This window comes from Helianthus annuus, chromosome 17 (genome assembly GCF_002127325.2).
Source record: "Helianthus annuus cultivar XRQ/B chromosome 17, HanXRQr2.0-SUNRISE, whole genome shotgun sequence".
Classification (NCBI taxonomy): domain Eukaryota; kingdom Viridiplantae; phylum Streptophyta; class Magnoliopsida; order Asterales; family Asteraceae; genus Helianthus; species Helianthus annuus.
This window is the reverse complement of record NC_035449.2, coordinates 18111529-18130387: the sequence shown is the minus strand read 5'-3', so window position 1 is coordinate 18130387 and position 18859 is coordinate 18111529. Positions and strand designations below refer to the sequence as shown.

General features: G+C 37.1%; 2 protein-coding genes across 2 annotated transcripts; one reads left to right on the top strand and one right to left on the bottom strand.

The window, feature by feature from the left end:
- Positions 1-7412: 7412 nt before the first annotated feature.
- On the top strand, positions 7413-13805 carry LOC110922954. Its single transcript, XM_022167149.2, has 4 exons — positions 7413-8783; positions 10774-11345; positions 11433-11652; positions 12312-13805. Exons 1-4 carry the CDS (start codon positions 7545-7547, stop codon positions 13668-13670), a joined length of 3390 nt encoding a protein of 1129 aa, XP_022022841.1. The 5' UTR covers positions 7413-7544; the 3' UTR covers positions 13671-13805.
- A 3093-nt stretch (positions 13806-16898) lies between these two features.
- Positions 16899-18859, bottom strand: LOC110921302 (protein FAM32A-like). Its single transcript, XM_022165595.2, has 3 exons — positions 18675-18859; positions 18335-18493; positions 16899-17375 (listed from the first exon to the last, which is right to left on the bottom strand). Exons 2-3 carry the CDS (start codon positions 18486-18488, stop codon positions 17134-17136), a joined length of 396 nt encoding a protein of 131 aa, XP_022021287.1. The 5' UTR covers positions 18489-18493; positions 18675-18859; the 3' UTR covers positions 16899-17133.

The window sequence follows — 18859 nt, the reverse complement described above, 5'->3', positions numbered from 1 at the left end:
CAGAATTCTTTGTAAGAACAACCATGTGGCATGGTTCTTCTTCTTTTGGGAACGGGCGCTTGAAGTATAGGTCCATTGTTCACGCTGTTTTCTGGTTCAGTTGGTCGCTTACTGCTATGCTTACTTTTATTATTCGCTTCCTGAACTGTTTGAATAATAAATGGCATCGCATCTATAATTCCCTGTGCCACAATATGCTGAACGGCACTATTATCCATTTGATTTCCGTTGTTATTATTGTCCGAATTCTCATTAACCACATTAATGTTACTCTGGTTATCGTTATTCAGATTTTCTTGATTTCCCGCATCGGCCATCTGAATTTTAGACATTTACCAAATATTAATATCACAATTAATATTTGAATATATCCAATCACATAACACGCACGTTTACCCAAAAACGTCGAGCATTGCGACTTTTACTCTATTTATATAGTATGCATCAATACACACCAGTACAGAAATAAAAATTACAGTACCGACTGAAATGTAAAGCTACAATACTAATAGTATGCATCCGTAGTTTTTTTTTTTCTAACACATACACACGTATATTATTTTATTATTATTATTATTATTACTGTTTCTACCATCACCTTCACTGATATGGATTCATCCAAAAATCCATATTACGCTCATCGTATTTCCATACGAGGCGTTCTCCCACCTGTCGCATACGATCACTGCTTTCTAAAATTTCCTCCCCAAAAGTCCTAAGTTCCTGGACATTTTCTGCACTCATTGGGGGTGCAGGTTCTAGGACTGGGTTTGGAAACTGAGGTATGGGTTCCTGATACGGAGACATAGGGGCTTGGTACGGGTATGGATTTTCTAAAATTTCCCTGACATATGCATCACTAATGTTGTAGGGATCTTGAGGATCTAATCCTGGGTAAGCTCCTAAGTTGGGTATTGGCACATTTTCCTGAATTGGGTTTTGTTGCACGTAGTCCCGAACATCGTCCCACCAGGGGTCGTAGTTGTTTGGGTCTAAAGGATCAGGTGCAGGTACCCTAGGTATCTCCTCCGGGTTGAAATCAGGCATTTCTATCTGGTTTTCTATTTCCATGGGTTGATCAGGATTTTGTGGTTGTGGTGCTAGCATTTGTTCCAGGTTTGGATCAGCAGCAGTGGTTGCTAAAATATGAATATTAGCGATACCCCTATTGAGCATATCCTGATTATAAGCATCAGTTTCTCTTTTTGCTGCGGCTAACACTCGCTGTTCCTGCAACTTTTTCATTCTTTTCCTACGCTCGTGCGCTCCCCTACTGAACCATCCCCTCTTTTTCTGAGGAAATGGCTCTTCAGACTGAGCCTTAAACACAAAGATCCCTTCTTCTGTGTCAGCAGAATACCCTGAGAGGGCAGGCTGAGAAGAGGAGGTGCCTTCGCTCCTAGGCGAACCAGACAGTTGACGATAGGCGTCAGAAGGTCCTTGGTCACTCATACTGTAAACTAACAAATAGTCAGATAACACATAGCAAGAAATACAATTATACACGTATTTCCATAATTTATTTCCTAACACTTTGAATTTTGATGTCAGCAGAACACTTCTGTGGCTGAATCAGTGGCATAGCTCTGATACCACCTCCTGTCACAGCCCCCGATCCCTATCTCCCGGGAACGGGCGGCCGTGAGCCAGTTTCGGTGGTATCACATTTATTTATTCAATTTGGCAGCGGAAATTTTCATCAGGATCGTAGTTAGGAAATATTTTAATCAGAGTAAACCACCATGTTTATAACATTAAACATATGGGTAAAAACCCAAGTTTTTAATACACACGTTTCATAGGAATACATCCTATTTATTTGAATAAAAACATCCATTTTATTCTTAGGTAACTTTATTGCCACTTTTCCAAGCCTTCAGTGCTGTCCAGCTGGCTTCTATTTGGCTTTCACATTTTGTTACCTGAAACGCGTTTTAAAAACATTTTGTCAGTGGGAAATACTGGTGAGTGAATCCCAGTTTAATCAAGTTTGAGTAAAAACCAATTTGCAGTATTGAGGGCACATCCGCAATTACATTTGTATCCAAGACATCACAATTAACATCAGTGGTACGGTCATACTCAACTTATGGGATGTTACCACGCCAGTAACCAATTTTGTATACAAAACCCCAACATACCCACTATAATTGTATTCTTTACAAATACTCAATAACTGTCATTTGCATGAAAAGGTATTTAAGGTTTTGTAAAAACAGTTAACAAAAAGAAGATTACTCACAAAAATGAGTATCTAGAAAGAAGGATTAACTCACATTGCTGTTTTAGGTTTTTCGTAAGGGTTTCCTGGAGATAATCTATAAATTACACAAATGCACGTGTGTTAGTATAATAACCCATTTTAACATTAGTAATACCCTCCCCGAGACGGCATTCCAACGACTACGTCGGGCAGAACCACGACAGCCGTTACGGAACCCTAGATCAATCGGGCAGCGTATCTAATACGTCTCCAGGGGTTATAATACTTACATCGTAGCAGAACCTCGCTATTTTAGGGGGTATTGGACTCGGGTATAACGCCCGCTATTTAAAAGCTAGAGAGAAAGAAAGAAAATTGAACGAAATGAACTGAAGGCCCGTTGCCCTCTATTTATAGTTGTGAAATCGCGTCCCCACGCGGCCCGCGTGAAGGTTGGGCCTGGTTCTACGCGGCCCGCGTCAACAGGCGGTCAACGCGTAGCTTGGTCCGGTCAGCGTATAGCTTCGACACGAGTTGGACACGTGGCCGCTCCGGGTCACGCCACAATTTCGAACACTCGCGGCCCGCTTCGACTTAACCGAACATGTACGCGGCCCGCTTGAGCTTATGGTTTTGGCGAGGTCTGGTTACCCACTCGCGCGGCCCGCGTTAAGTTTGAGGTGAGGTCCATGCGGCCCGCCTCAACTTAACTTTTATTGTTTTTATTTATTTTATATTGTATAGTCTATTTCGAGGGCTCGGTTTTCACATACGGGGTACATATAAAGACACATAGATATATTTAAAGATATATTAGGGTATCAGAATTATTATGAGGATGTCGGTTTTACCGAGGGTTGTTATAACGAAGCAAAGAGACCGTTGTGTATCTGAATCGGGTTCTCAAACAAACACTACTAAAGATGAGTTGGTGATAAATACCGGAGCTGCTTTCTCGGTTGTTCAGTACTTTCGTGATAATAAAACAAGCAGGCATTGATTTTGCCAAGATTGAAGGAAAGAATCTTGCCATAAGCGTTATGGATTCTCAGCGTTATTCGAATGTAAGTGGATCGAGTGATACGCTTATCTATTCTGGTCAAGGTGGGCATGGTTTGTTCGGGAGTAAATCACCACCCAAAGATCAACAACTTGTGAGTGGGAATATGGCTATGAAGACGTGTCGGGTTTTGCTAGTTATTCGGAATGTTTCGAATCATCACAGAAGACGTGTCGGGTTCTGCTAGTTATTCGGAATGTTTCGAATCATAACAGAAGACGGATGCGGTTTGCATATTCAATCTTCATTGCTTCATTAAAATTACAACACACGATAAAATGCTTGGAAAATTGTATCAGCTCTCTTATATCAACATACTCTTCTCCAGACGCTTAGTTGTTATGAATGACAACTTGAGAGGTCTAGTTAACTTTCAGATTCAGGAAACAGATGATTTGTCAAAAAACTGGTTGATGAAATCGAAGCTGTTATTTCTGTTGTTCAGTACTTCCGAGATCTGAACCAACCGAAATCCACAAATTCCAACAAATTGCATCAGGAAGCTCAACTTGAACGGACGATATGTATCTTCTATCATGCGACGGACCCAATTCTTGCAAGTTAAATCCATAATCAACGTATACAGGTGCAAGAGAATGGCGAGTTATTTCAGTTATTTCTGTTTATCTTCATCTTCATCTTCATATTCAAATGAAAGCAGCCAAAGGTTCCGTTCGGTTTCAAAGCCGGTTGAGGATTACCAGTGTTCTACAGTCGTTCAAAGCCGGTTGATGATTACAAGGATCGTTCTAATAGATTAAAGAGAGAATAAACCAATTTTTACCATTTTTTACCCATAGTATACGGGCCGTATAACAATATACGACCTGTATACAATCATCGTATACATAGTATACGAACGGTAAAAATTTTTTCACATGCTGTATACGGGCCGTATAATAGTATACGGCCCGTATTCTCAGGGTAAAAAATGGTTTACTCACTTTAATCTATTACAACGATCCAAAAAACGTATAGTTGAAATTTGAGCGCAGGAATCAATTCAAAACCCCCACCCTCAAAATCAACCAGAAAGTCACCTGATAACAAATAATTAGTTCAAACTTTCAACAATCGACATCTGATAATGGCTGATGGTTCTTCATTGAGGAAACCAAACGTAGACGGAGATGATAGGCTTGGTAACCGGAAGAGAAATCAATTGTATTTTTTTAGTTTCTTCTCTTGTTAAGTTTCTGAACCAACCGAAATCCACAAATTCCAACAGTTTCTTCGTAGATTTCGCCCGGTTTCCAAACTCTTTCACTCAAAGTTAATATTCACTATGGGGAATGCAAGCATAAAGTTAGAAAAATACTCAAGAAGATTGAAGGGTACACCACTGAAGGTTCAGTGCACGAAAAGTTTCTTACGAACGATATGTATCACGAAGCTCAACTTGAACGGACGATATGCATCAACAACTTGTGAGTGGGAATATGGCTATGAAGAATAGTACGGATAAACAATCACCGGTATGGGTTTTGGTGTTTTGGTAGGTTGAAAGAGGTGAATGGTCCTTGTTTTTCCATGTATGTGACAAAACAAGGATCGTTCTAATCATCACAGAAGACGTGTCGGGTTCTTCTGCTAGTAGTATGAGTCTGAGTCCATTGTGGTTCGTGAATGTTTCGAATCATCAGAGAAGACGTGTCGGGTTCTTCTGCTAATAGTATGAGTCTGAGTCCATTGTGGTTCGTGAATGTTTCGAATCAGTTATTTCTGTTGATCTACAAATTCCATTGTTTAAATCAGAATCAGGTTCTCAAGACAAGGATCGTTCTAATAGATTAAAGAGAATAAACCCTTTTTTACCATTTTTTACCCATTGTATACGAGATGTATAACAATATACGACCCGTATACAAACATCGTATACATTGTATATGATCTGTAAAAATATTTTTTTACCAAGAGTATACGGCAGTATAAACCGTATACGACCCGTATACATATGGTAAAAATGGTAAAAACCTCTTTAATCTATTAGAACGATCCAATAAACGAAGAACAAAGCCTATTTTCAAAACACAGGTTCATACAGTGCTGTAATAGGTTGTGGTTCAGCCAAAATGACATCTAGCATTACTAACGGTTCAAGTAAGTGTCTAAAATTTTGAAAATTCAGGTTTACCTTGTTAGTTTCTCAAACACTACTAATCATCTGCTTCCTGAATCTGAATCAGAATGTTAACTTTGAGTCATAAACCGTTAATCCCAACGCTTCTCTAAAAAAATTTCTTTCTTTCCTTTTCATGAGGTAAAACCGGTTTCAACATCAAGGGTTGTATCGGAATCAGGCGTTGGAAGGATTGTAGTAGTAGGACATTGGTACCACTGTGAAAATTGTTAAGTTTCTGACCCAACCGAAATCCACAAATTCAAGTCAAGGATCGTTCTAATAGATTAAAGAGAATAAACCCTCGTTTCTTCATCTTCATCTTCAAGAACAATGATGAACAAATGATACAATAAGGATGTTGGGAATTAAACGCATGTATGTGACAAAACAAGGATCGTTCTAATAGATTAAAGAGAATAAAGCAAGGATGTTGGGAATTCGCATAAACATATATTCGTTTCATAACCTCCTCCTATAAATCAACCACAACTGACAAAGAGCCTGCATTAGAAACCATCCTATGTCTTTTACCAACCGAAGAGGCAACAAGGACAGATAATACTTCATTTGTCGAGAAACCATACTGTCAAGAAGCTAACATCTTTTACTCATAAACCCTTGAATCCCAATGCTTCTCTAAAAGAGCCTGTATTAGAAACCATCCTATGTCTTTTACCAACCGAAGAGGCAGCAAGGACAGATAATACTTCATTTGTCGAGAAACCATATTGTCAAGAAACTAACATCTTTTAATACTTCATTTGTAACCGTAAGGATGATTCAAATTTGTACGTAAAGATCTCTACACAATCTCTTCTACATTTTTTAACCAATTGTCCATTACTTAAGACCTTGAAAGATTTGTTGAAATCGGAGAAAAGAGTAACTAGCAGAAGACGTGTCGGGTTCTTCCAACAAATTGTGTATGTGCTTGTGCTGTAGAAACCGGTGATGAATTTGTATATCTAAATCAGGTTCTCTGCCTTAGATCGGTCATTCCTTGTGATACATGAACGTTATATTCTTGTCTTTCAGAAGAGTTGGTATTGAACCAAGAATACTTCAAACATTCTAAACCCTACCTGGAAACAAACCAACAAAATCCTGATACTCTTCTAGTAGAACCCGACACGTCTTCTATGATAATTCGAAACAAGTAATTAAAACGCTTCTCCTTACAACTCTCATCAAATGCCTCACCCTTCCTTTTTATTACAGTCATACAACACGTTTTTTTGTTCTTCCAACAAATTGTGTATGTGCTTGTGCTGTAGAAACCGGTGATGAATTTGTGTATCTAAATCAGGTTCTCTGCCTTAGGTCGGTCATTCCTTGTGATACATGAACGTTGTATTCTTGTCTTTCAGAAGAGTTGGTATTGAACCAAGAATACTTCAAACATTCTAAACCCTACCTGGAAACAAACCAACAAATCCTGATACTCTTCTAGCAGAACCCGACACGTCTTCTATGATAATTCCAAACAAGTGATTAAAACGCTTCTCCTTACAACTCTCATCAAATGACTCACCCTTCCTTTTTATTAGAGTCATACGACACGTTTTTTTGTTCTTCAATCTTTGTTACTTGTTAATGTTTTATTTTTTTTCTACTTTTAGAAAGATTTGACCACCTAACGACTGTAAAATGTCTCGTGTGATTGACACCTTAAATCCTTTAAATAATTTGGGTAAAATCTAATTTTCGTTATACGGCCCGTATACATCGTTCGTATACATTGTATACGACCAGACAAATTATTTACACATGGTGTATATGGGCCGTATACAGTTATACAGCTCGTATGGAATGTAAAAAAATGACAAAGTCTGCAGATACAAACTTTATTAGTTTTATTTCATTCTATACGAGCCGTATAACTGTATACGACCCGTATACATCATGTCTAAAAAAAAATCCATTTTACAAAAACAGTTTTGTACCTTTTGGTCGTTGGCGTTAGGAATCAAAAGCGAGTGATACACTAGTCTCGTAGACGTGGATGTGGGACCCGCGAAACTCCGATCCAACGGTGGTGAATCTCGCAAACACGTCACTGGACCCACCCTCTCAGATCAAACCTACCACTCTTTTCACTTTCCACTTTCCGACTCAACTCACTCAGATCCCATTCTCCGATCAAACTCCCACCGGCGACCATGCTTCCGCCGGAGCTCCAATCTCGCTCCTACCGTCCGTACATCTCTCCGTCCATGAGCGCCCCCACCTTCCCCACCACCTTCAACAACGGCTACAGTACCGAACCAAACCCTAACCCTAGCTCCACTAATAGCAGCAGTAATAATAATAATAACAACCGCAGATCGCTAAAAAACTCTCGGTTCTCTCCGTCATCGTTCGTTCACAACGCTAGGATCGCCATCGCACTGGTGCCATGCGCTGCGTTTCTCCTCGATCTCGGCGGCACTCCAGTTGTAACCGTCTTGACGTTAGGGCTTATGATCGCTTACATTCTCGACTCGTTGAACTTCAAGTCCGGTTCGTTTTTCGCGGTGTGGTTTTCGCTAATTTCTGCACAGATTGCGTTCTTCTTTAGTTCGTCTCTGTTTGTGACGTTTAATTCGGTGATTTTAGGTTTACTTGCTTGTTTTGTATGTGCTTTGGCTAATTTTTTGATCGGTGTTTGGGCGTCTCTTCAGTTTAAGTGGATTCAGATTGAGTATCCGACTATTGTTCTTGCTCTTGAACGGATTTTGTTTGCGTGTATTCCGTTTATCGGTTCGGTGCTGTTTAGTTGGGCGACTGTTTCTGCTGTTGGTATGGTGAATGCTGCTTATTATCATATGGTGTTTAATTGTGTTTTCTATTGGTTGTATTCTATACCGAGGGTTTCGTCGTTTAAGTTGAAGCAGGAAGTTAGTTATCACGGTGGAGAGGTGCCCGATGATAATTTGATTCTTGGTCAGTTGGAGAGTTGTTTGCACACGTTGAACTTGTTGTTCTTTCCGTTGATGTTTCACGTTGCGTCTCATTATTCGATTGTGTTTTCTTCTGCGTCTGCCGTTTGTGACTTGTTTTTGCTTTTTTTCATTCCGTTTTTCTTTCAATTGTATGCGTCTACCAGAGGGGCTTTGTGGTGGGTTACTAAGATTGAGCATCAGTTGCGGAGTATTAGAATAGTGAACGGTGCTGTTGCTTTGGTCGTTGTTGTTATTTGCTTGGAGGTTAGGGTTGTGTTCCATTCGTTTGCTCGGTACATTCAGGTTCCTTGGCCGTTGAATTATGTTCTGGTCACTGTTACGATGCTGGGAGGGGCTGCGGGTGCTGGTGCGTATGAAATGGGCATGATTGCTGATGCTTCTAGTTCGTTGGCTTTCACTGGTTTGGCGGTTTTTGTGAGTGCTGCTGGAGCAGTCGTTGTGGGATTTCCTGTGTTGGTATGTCATTCTCAAGCAAATGCTATTTTTAAGTGATTGTTATAATTCATGTGTTTGCAAACGTATATCATTCAACTACTAGGTTGTGTGAAGTAATTAATTTCTCTTCTTTTTGTGGCCAAGGGGCAATTGGCAAATCTAAGCCGAACTAACAACAGCCCAACCAGTATGGTTAAACTTAGTTCCAACTGTGAATGGTTTCTATAATCTAAAGTAAACTAGGCTGCATAGGAAAATGTGGTGCAACAATTTGTTAGTTAAAAAACACTGGTCAATTTGTGGGCTTCTATCATGACTAACGGTGACAATATGTTGCTATCTTATTACAATGGTCAGTTTATTATATACAACAACATTGCTGCAGGACACATTTTGGTCTAGAAAGTCATTGTTATTCAAGTGTTTCTATCTTGTTGCTCTTCTCTAGTTCTTGCTATTATTTTCTCTCCTATATTAGCATTTACTTTCCATGTGACGCCTTATAGTTGAGATAGTTTTCTTTGCACAAAAAGGAAAGTAAAAGAAAATTTGTGTGGTTTTCATCAATCTAGTTTGTCATGAGCCATATAGGTTTTTATCGTAGCAAATGCTCTGGAACAAATAGCATGCATGGTTTTTCAAAAAATTATATTAGCAGTTCGTGAAGCTTAGTTTTTTTGGTCCTAAAGATTATAGACTTTTTAAGAGGCAGTCTTTGATTGTAGATATATTTATTTGAATTGTTAAAGAGACCCTTTTTTTGGAGTTGGTGAATTCTTTTAAATTATTTTTATGGTTCTTAAATTCGTTCATAGCTGTGCATAACATGTCACCGTATGCTGTTTTGCTGTGATATCAATTTATTGATCGCCAATTGCCAATTCTACCAACCGATTAATAGGTAATATCGACTAGTAAGGAATGGCCAAATATAAGTCTAATATATACTTTTTTTTATCTAACACCATTCCATTCATTTCACTATCAATAATAAAGCTCATAATTTTCAATCCCATTAATATTGGTTACACTAAAAAATTCTTTTGTCATCTCATTCAAATTTGGCTGATTGAATCAAGGACAAATAGTCAAAATAGAATATAGCTCACATGATAAAATGCTTAACTATCCATGAAACATAGTCGGGTTCCATCTTATGTTTTCAAAAGTAGAAATATTGTTGGGAGCTCACCTTTTGAGCAAGCTCACTTTTCTAGTGAGCCTCACGTTGCGAATTTAGACATAGCGCAACGACTAGGATGCTTTAGGTTATGTTGGGTGCAATTTTTAAGAGATCCTTGGCATTTTAGTTTCTTTTTCATTTTTGTCTAACCCCACTGTTTGGTTTGTTGTTATTTTTAAGAAAGGGGCTTGGAATCATTTTCTTTTGTCACTTATTCTGGAATCTGGAATCTCTCTTTTGGTTTCTTTTTCTTTGTGAAAAGGGGCACATCACTATTTCATAGTTTTCAGGGTGTAGTGTGCGATGGGAAAAAATTTTTTTGGACTTCACCATTCGGTTTAAAAGGGAATTATATTACCTTTTTTTTTATATTTGTGGAATAGTATTAAATTATAATATTGTATGCGTGTTATATATTTTCTATTATGCGCTTTCTTGTCTTGGAGTACGTTTTGTGTCTTCCACTACGTAGGTTTAATATGGCTTACAACACTGCTAAACATTATTCTTATGATTTATGATGTGAATGTTGTGCAATTTGTTAAGAAAATTAATATAGTTTTATGATGGAGGTTCAACAAATGCTTACTTATGAGTAGGGGTGTAACCATGTAGACAAGCTGATCCGAGCCAGATAGGCTTGAGCTTGGCGCATTTAGAGTTTTATTTTTAAAGCTCAAGCTCAGCTCGAGCTCAGCCTACTTATGAGTAGGAGTGGAATCTATTTCCTTTATTAGTTTTTATAGACTACCTGTGCAGTATGAACTATAAAGAATGTATTTCCATACACACACATAGTGTTATTGACTTTCCAATACCTTGTTGCAGTTCATACCACTCCCTGCAGTAGCCGGATTCTATCTAGCTCGTTTTTTCACAAAGAAAAACCTGTCGTCGTATTTTGCATTCGTTGTGCTTGGGAGCTTAATGGTGACATGGTTTGTATATCACAATTTCTGGGATCTCAACATATGGCTAGCAGGCATGTCATTAAGATCCTTCTGTAAGCTTATCGTTGCTGATGTCATCTTAGCAATGGCCGTTCCTGGTCTAGCTCTTCTTCCGCAAAAGCTTCATTACTTGACAGAAGTTGGTTTAATCGGTCACGCCTTACTTCTGTGCTACATCGAGAACCGTTTTTATACGTACTCTGGCATTTATTACTATAGCTTTGATGACGAGGTCATGTACCCTAGCTACATGGTTATTCTAACGACTTTTGTGGGATTGGCTCTTGTGAGAAGACTTTCGGTTGACCACCGTGTTGGACCAAAAGCTGTTTGGGTGCTAACTTGCTTGTATTCATCGAAGCTGTCGTTGTTGTTTATGACATCAAAAGCTGGTTTATGGGCATCAGCCATTCTTTTATTGGCCGTTTCTCCTCCGTTGCTTTTGTACAAGTATTTGCTTCACCTAAATTCTCGATTATTTTCAATTATAAATATTACATATTATCTTTTAACCTTTTAAGTTTTAATAATGTGCAGGGATCGTTCAAGAACAGCATCAAAGATGAAACCGTGGCAAGGATATTCACATGCTGCGGTTTTCGCTTTGTCGGTCTGGTTTTGCCGTGAGACAATCTTTGAAGCGTTGCAGTGGTGGAACGGAAGATCGCCATCTGGAGGGTTACTTTTGGGATTTTGTATACTTTTGACAGGATTGGCTTGCGTTCCCATTGTTGCTCTACACTTTTCTCACGTCATGGTAAACAAAACCTCCATACTTAATTGTTAATTCTTTCCCTTGTCCTGGTGGCAAGATGAACGGCTTGGTTTGACCCACAAACAATATTTTTTTTTTAAATCATTTTATCCTTTTGTTATAAACAGTCAATACGTTAAACACGATAACAAAATCTATTTTATTGCAATCTGTTTTATAACAAAACAATATAGGAGGCTGTAAGCACTACTGCACTACAATATACCTAATAAACCACAACCAAACCAATCCATTCATGAATAAATGGTTCGAAATTGTCAACTCGTGTTTCTTTTCTTCTAATAGGCAAAAATTAGTATATACCTATTATATTCTTTTTTTGAGTAAAATGCCACTTTTGTCCCTGAGGTTTGGCCAGTTTTGCGACTTTCGTGCAAAGGTTTGTTTTATCTAGATTCAAAAGGTTTGAAATCTTGCCATTTTCATCCGGCTCATTAACTCCATCCATTTTTCTCCGTTAAGTCAGGGGTATTTCCGCATCTCAACCTTTTGGATCCAGATGCAGAAAAACAAACCTTTGGACAAAAGTCGCAAAACTGGCCAAACCTCAGGGACGAAAACGGCATTTTACTCTTTTTTTATGCTGTTTAATGTTTCCTAACTTATATGCTGACATTTATAAATTATTTATATGTATGCAGTCTGCTAAGAGAGGTTTGGTACTAGTTATAGCAACGGGTCTCCTTTTTATAGTCATGCAACCACCACTACCATCTTCATGGACATACCATTCTGAATTAATCAAAGCCGCTCGTCAATCATCTGACGACATCTCAATATACGGTTTCATTACATCAAAGCCTACATGGCCATCATGGCTGCTGATCTCAGCAATTCTCCTCTCACTTTCAGCATTCACCTCCGTTATTCCCATCAAATACATAGTCGAGTTAAGAATGATCTTCTCAATCGCAATGGGAATCGCGCTTGGTGTTTATATATCCGCTGAATATTTCCTTCAAGCAACGGTTTTACACATTCTTATAATCACAACCATGGTTTGCACCTCTGTGTTTGTGGTCTTCACACATCTTCCGTCAGCTTCGAGCACTAAGGTCCTACCATGGGTGTTTGCGTTACTAGTGGCGTTATTCCCGGTTACGTATTTGTTAGAGGGTCAAGTCAGGGTTCAAACTATTTTAGCGGAAAGTGGGATCGATACGATGAGTGAGGAAGATAGTAAGTTGACCGCTTTGCTGGCTGTTGAGGGTGCACGAACTTCTCTTTTAGGGTTGTACGCTGCTATCTTTATGCTTATTGCACTCGAGATTAAGTTTGAGTTGGCATCGCTCATGCGGGAAAAAGTCAACGAGAGGGGCGGTGGTCTTAAACACAGTCAATCCGGTCAAAGTAGCAACTCGCTTGCTACTTTCCCGCCTAAAATGAGATTCATGCAGCAACGTCGGGTGTCTACCGTACCCGCTTTTACAATCAAACGAATGGCCGCTGAGGGCGCATGGATGCCAGCTGTCGGAAACGTGGCAACCGTCATGTGCTTTGCCATCTGTCTTATATTAAATGTAAATCTAACCGGTGGATCAAACCGTGCGATATTCTTCTTGGCGCCTATACTCTTGCTGCTTAATCAAGATTCGGATTTTGTAGCAGGATTTGGGGACAAACAGAGGTATTTCCCGGTTACGGTTGTAATATCTGGTTATATGGTTATAACTTCGTTTTACAGCATATGGGAAGAGATATGGCAAGGAAATGTTGGTTGGGGAATGCAAATTGGCGGGGCCGATTGGTTTTTTGCGGTTAAAAATTTGGCGCTACTGATTTTGACGTTCCCAAGTCATATTATGTTTAATCAGTTTGTGTGGAGCTACAGAAAGAGAAACGACTCGATGCCGTTGCTTACGATACCTCTTAACTTAGCTTCGTCGATAATCACGGATGTTGTGAAGATAAGGATATTGGGGCTGCTAGGGATTATATATTCCTTGACCCAGTATTTAATATCCAGACAACAATATATGTCAGGATTGAAGTATATTTAGGGTTTAGAGAAAAGAAACACAAATGTAGAGAAACATTTGTACAATTAATGTTTTTTGATAATTTCGGATTCAGGCCAGTAAAGTAATGTTTTGTCACATGTAGTACATTTCAATTTGCAGAGCGTTAAAAAAGAACAGCAAAAGGGTGGCCACCCTTAGCCTCTATTCTTTTTTTTTTTTTAAGTTTAACAAAATGGACACTTAAAACAAAAAAAATTAACAAAACCAACATTGTATCTTCAAATGTTATCATAGACATTGACAATAACATCAAACATCACAAAGTTGACATCTTTGGGTTTAATAAGGTGCACAACTGAAGTCCAATGTGTGAACACCTATACTATATTATAATGCATGAGGGAGGGACATTTTAAGATACCAAAAAAATAAGAACTTTTCCCCCTTTTTATTTATAGAAAGACCCCTAAAATGAGGGTAGTTTGGGCTTTTAAACATTATTTATTTTTTAGCCCCTAAAATTATTACACTTAAATCCTTAAGGTTTTAACAAAATTATAGATAATTAGTTACAATTCACCCCACCATAACAAACTTATAATTTTTTTTACGTATCTTGACATATCTTATAAACTATACTGTTTAAAAAAAAATCCAAAGATAGCATGACAACCCACGCATTTTTGTCGATGTTTCGGTAGTTGCCTTGTTCAATATCGATGCACGGATTAAAAGGTACAAGTCGATTATGCGTTAATGTACAAGTAATTAATACTTGTGATCTAATGTGCCTAATCTAAAAAAATGGGCTCTATCTATACAAACAAAAACAAAAGAAATTAAAAGTACGGTAATATAAAATGAAGATATTATCTGTCACATTTTATTTTATTATATCTTATAAAAACTTAAAACTAACCACAACAAACTTCCTAAATAAAGGGGTGGCAAATCTAAAATTAAACCCTAATTCACTTTTATAGTTACTACTATAAATATAGCAGGACACTCCTATATCTATTGCTAAATAAAGTTAAAAAAATGAATCCAGTTATGAATTCAAGTGTTGCGAAATGTCAGTTTTGTTATATCGCAGCAGTGAATATTTTTTTCTTTTATTTACTTTTATGTGAATGTTAACTTATTTGATTTTTCAGATTCAGTTGCATGATGAACATGCCAATTTAAACAACACATTTGTCGAACAAGCTTCTAAGGTATTGATTTTGTTGGTTTTAAGTATTAGTTTTGCGTATATCTTTCATACTAACATGTTCGTTATGTTATATATGTGTGTTTTATTGCAGGATGATGGTGATAAAAGTATTGATATTATTTTTCATGGTGCAATGTTTAGTCCATACAAGTCTAATCTTCAATGTGAATTTAGTGAAGATGTAATTTTAAGGTTTATTTAATATTTTTTTTTTTTTTTAACTTTTGTATTCAATTTTTGTCATTTATAGGGATCGGAAGTTTGAGACTCAAAGTAAGAGATCCAAGAGACTCTCTTAATGGAAATGGAGTGAGGTTATTAATTTAGACGATTTTGAGGATAATGACAAAGAAGAGGAATTAGAAGATACTGCCGATTCAAGCACAAACCAGAAAACCCGATTAAAAATACGTCGAGTGTCAATTCACAAACGGACAGATTTCATGCAGTCTAATATGAAATCTATCAAGTGTTTTTATATATATTTTTTTTCATTTTCAGTTGTTATGTTTCACCTAGACGTATGAATAAAATTTATTTTATATTTGAACTTTATCTTTGGTGTTAATATAATGCAGTTATTAACCATATTAATAAATTTCAAAACAAAGTTAATATCCTAAATTTATAAGTCAACTGAACTTATATAAGTTAATATCCTAAAGTTGCGATGAATAGATACTGTAGTTAGATATACTAAAGCTGAAACTATAAAATATTGCAGTTATTCTTGGATATTAATCTAATAATTTGCATTTTTAATTAAAAAGTAATAAAGTAATAAACTTTAAAGCTAAACTAAAAAACTGAACTTACTATGATATAAAGTTAATAAATAAAATAATTATTTTATAAACATTTTTATAACAAGTAATATAAATAAAATACTCCAGAAATTTACAATCTTTACTTGATAAATTCTAAACCGGATTGCAAATTTTTAGAAATGATAAGTTTAACTATATTGTTATAGATAATATTAGTCAGTTCTAAAATAATTATTTAGCAACTTGACTAGATTGTGTTGCATATTTTAGAGATTATTAGTTAAAATTAGATCCATATAGATAAGATTAGTTAGAAACTAAAAATTTGAACTTAGTATGATATAAAGTTAATAAAGATATAAACTCTTATCATCCTATTTTTTTTTTATAAAAACAGTTATTGAAATCTTATAAAAATATAAATTTTGTATATTTGTAAAAAAACCAAAATTTAACAATTTAAGTTAAAGCTCTAAAACGTACTTACGAGTCAAATACTATTTTCTATTTTTATAAAACGAAAATTTTAAACTTAATTATTGGATGGGTACTATGTGGATATTTAGAAAAAAACATATGAACTTTAAAGAATAAAATTATACTTTATAATTTAACCAATAAAATAAACAAACTTTACAACTATAACAACTTATCTTTTATTTTTTGTCTTTTGATTATTAATTTTTATACAAAAAAACAATATGTTTTGTCTTTTGATTATTAATTTTTATAAAAGAACAAAACTTTTACATATGTGTAAACTTATGACATATATCCACCACAATAATGTTATCATAAATATTATACGAATAAGAAAACTACAAGAAACGAGTGTCGCAATGCAAAGTGTCGCCCCCCGCCGCATCGCGCGGGCACCCTGCTAGTGTAATAGGACGTGTCAAACAAGTGAGCATAACGCCATAACTTACGTCGGCTCCATGTTAATTACACCATTCATGGCTTGGGTGCATGGTGAACACAATTACACTTGCCTCTCTCTCAATGTGAGCATACCTTACTCGGCTCATGTTAATTACCCCATTCATAGTTCGGGTGCATAACGAACACAATTACGCTTGACCCTCTTTCAACAAACAAGATGCGACGTGCCTGAATGGGGTTATGTTACATTACGTCTGACTAGTTACAATGGGCACATGTCTAGGTAGATTAGAAAAAAAAATCCACAAGTCGAAAGTATATTTTCGTAACTTATGTAATCAAAGTGTCCATTTTGGTTATTCTTTTTTATTTCACCTTTTCCATTTCAAAACCAACCCTACGTAATGAAAATCCTGATTCCATAGCTTTTGCTTGGTTCAAAGTCGCACAAAGTTATTTATGAAGACAAGCAACTGGACTAATGTAATCAAACTCGCATGCTCACAAGTTTAGGGTTCAAGGAAACAAATAACTTGTTCAAATGTAGGATAGAGATTGTATTACTACAAGCCATGAGCAGTGACAGAAATTCATGAAAGACATGGTGCGGTAGCAGCAGTTCAAATCAAGGTTAGCCTTAGCCAGGACCGACTTTTGGAATGTCATAGTGTTCACTCATGTTGGCAAGATACTGATTGAACTCTGAAAGCCTGTCACGATGCGACTTATTGGACGTCTTGGCCATTTTCTGCATGTCTATTTTCTGCCTTTGCTCCATATAACGTTTCTCTGCAGGAGTCAAACTATCCACATGTGCACCGCCTTTTGCTTTTGAACTAGAACCATCATTCAGCTCTTCCTCATCCACCGTTCCCGTGCCTACACATCCATTTCAAACGAACGTTAAATCCCAATTGCTTTAGCACATTAAGAACCTATAGCTATTTAGATAGGCAACTGATTAATCAAAACAAAACACCCCATATGAAAGGGCAAAGCAAGTCCTCAAGATATCAGGTGATGAAAGGGCAACAAGAGGCAGAAGAAGAGGATTACTGAGAGGTGGACAGATCCTCGATTGAATGTTACAAGTGCCATAATCTGGGACATTTTGCTTCATAATGCCCGAGCTGGGAAACAATCAAAGAGGTACTAAACACGCGGAGTTAGATGAACAGGAGGAGCTTTTACGGCATTTGTTGAAAAGGAAAGAGGACAAAAGGGTGACGTTAACTGGTTAACAACTTTCAATGATAAGTTTACACCGTTGATAGAATGTTTGTTTTGGTACTCATCATGCCTACAAACTACAATTTCAGTTGAAGGGGTTGCCTCTTATACAAAAAGTAAAAGAAGTATGCAGAACTTGTGCCAAGGGAAAACACTGGGACTCTATTCCAAACTCCACGCAATCGAGAGCAAATGCACTTCTTCGGCTAGTTCACAATGACTTATGCAGTCCTATTACACCTAGATGAGCAGAAGATAAAAGATACGTCTTGGTCTAAAAACTCGGGTGGTTTATCAAGTGTACGTAAAGGAGACGTCTAGCTACTTTAAAATGTTTAAGACTACAGTTGAGACAAAACTAAGACCGTAAGACGTCTAATAAGTGATCGAGGAGAGTTCAAGAACTTGTATGCCATCAATGGTGTTATATGTTAAAAGACCATTAACAACACAGTATACACTTGTGTGTGTACATATATATAGATAGTGTGTATAAGTAAGAATCATCATAGAACCAACAAACATGATGAATATATCCAAACAATCTTCAAACAGCAATTAAGATTAACATAATAAGTTGCAGGCATAAAAGCATCATATCACAATACCTTCAGAAATTTCATTCTCAATTGTTTGGATAGCTTGATCAGACAAACTTCTGGTCTTCTTCTTCTTCTTTTTCTTGCTACCACCAGCTTTCACATCAAGAGCTTTACCCTTTAGTTTCAGCTTTCCTCCAACAACATTCTCGTATTCCGACATTTCCACTGCAATATAAAAGTGTTATGTTTATATAACAGTTGTTGAGAACCTCAAGTAGCATAATTTCTGCCGAAACTATACGATATAGAAAAAAGCCCTAATTTTATTTGAAAAACATATATAGAGAGAAAACAGAACCCTAATCGGAGTATTCAAAAGGGGAAGAATAGGTGAGAGAGAAGATACCAGTAGATTATCTTTCAACGATGCGAAAGTTTTCGTCGGAGAAGGACTGCCGGCGAAGTGTGAGCGGAATCTCCGGTAGAATAATGTAAAACGGAGCGATTGGAAGACGATGAACGGGTGATGTTATAAATTTGGGCCGCGATGCGTAGCTTTGTTATTAGACCGCGGGTTCAGGCTTGGGTATG

Excerpts from the sequence above, each read along its gene's own strand:
- LOC110921302 (XM_022165595.2), bottom strand. The coding sequence starts at position 18,488 with ATGTCGGAATACGAGAATGTTGTTGGAGGAAAGCTGAAACTAAAGGGT. Across the intron at positions 17,376-18,334 it reads TGAGAATGAAATTTCTGAAG|GCACGGGAACGGTGGATGAG; the intron begins GTATTGTGATAT and ends ATGGATGTGTAG.
- LOC110922954 (XM_022167149.2), top strand. The coding sequence starts at position 7,545 with ATGCTTCCGCCGGAGCTCCAATCTCGCTCCTACCGTCCGTACATCTCT. Across the intron at positions 11,346-11,432 it reads CCTCCGTTGCTTTTGTACAA|GGATCGTTCAAGAACAGCAT; the intron begins GTATTTGCTTCA and ends AATAATGTGCAG. Across the intron at positions 11,653-12,311 it reads TACACTTTTCTCACGTCATG|TCTGCTAAGAGAGGTTTGGT; the intron begins GTAAACAAAACC and ends ATATGTATGCAG.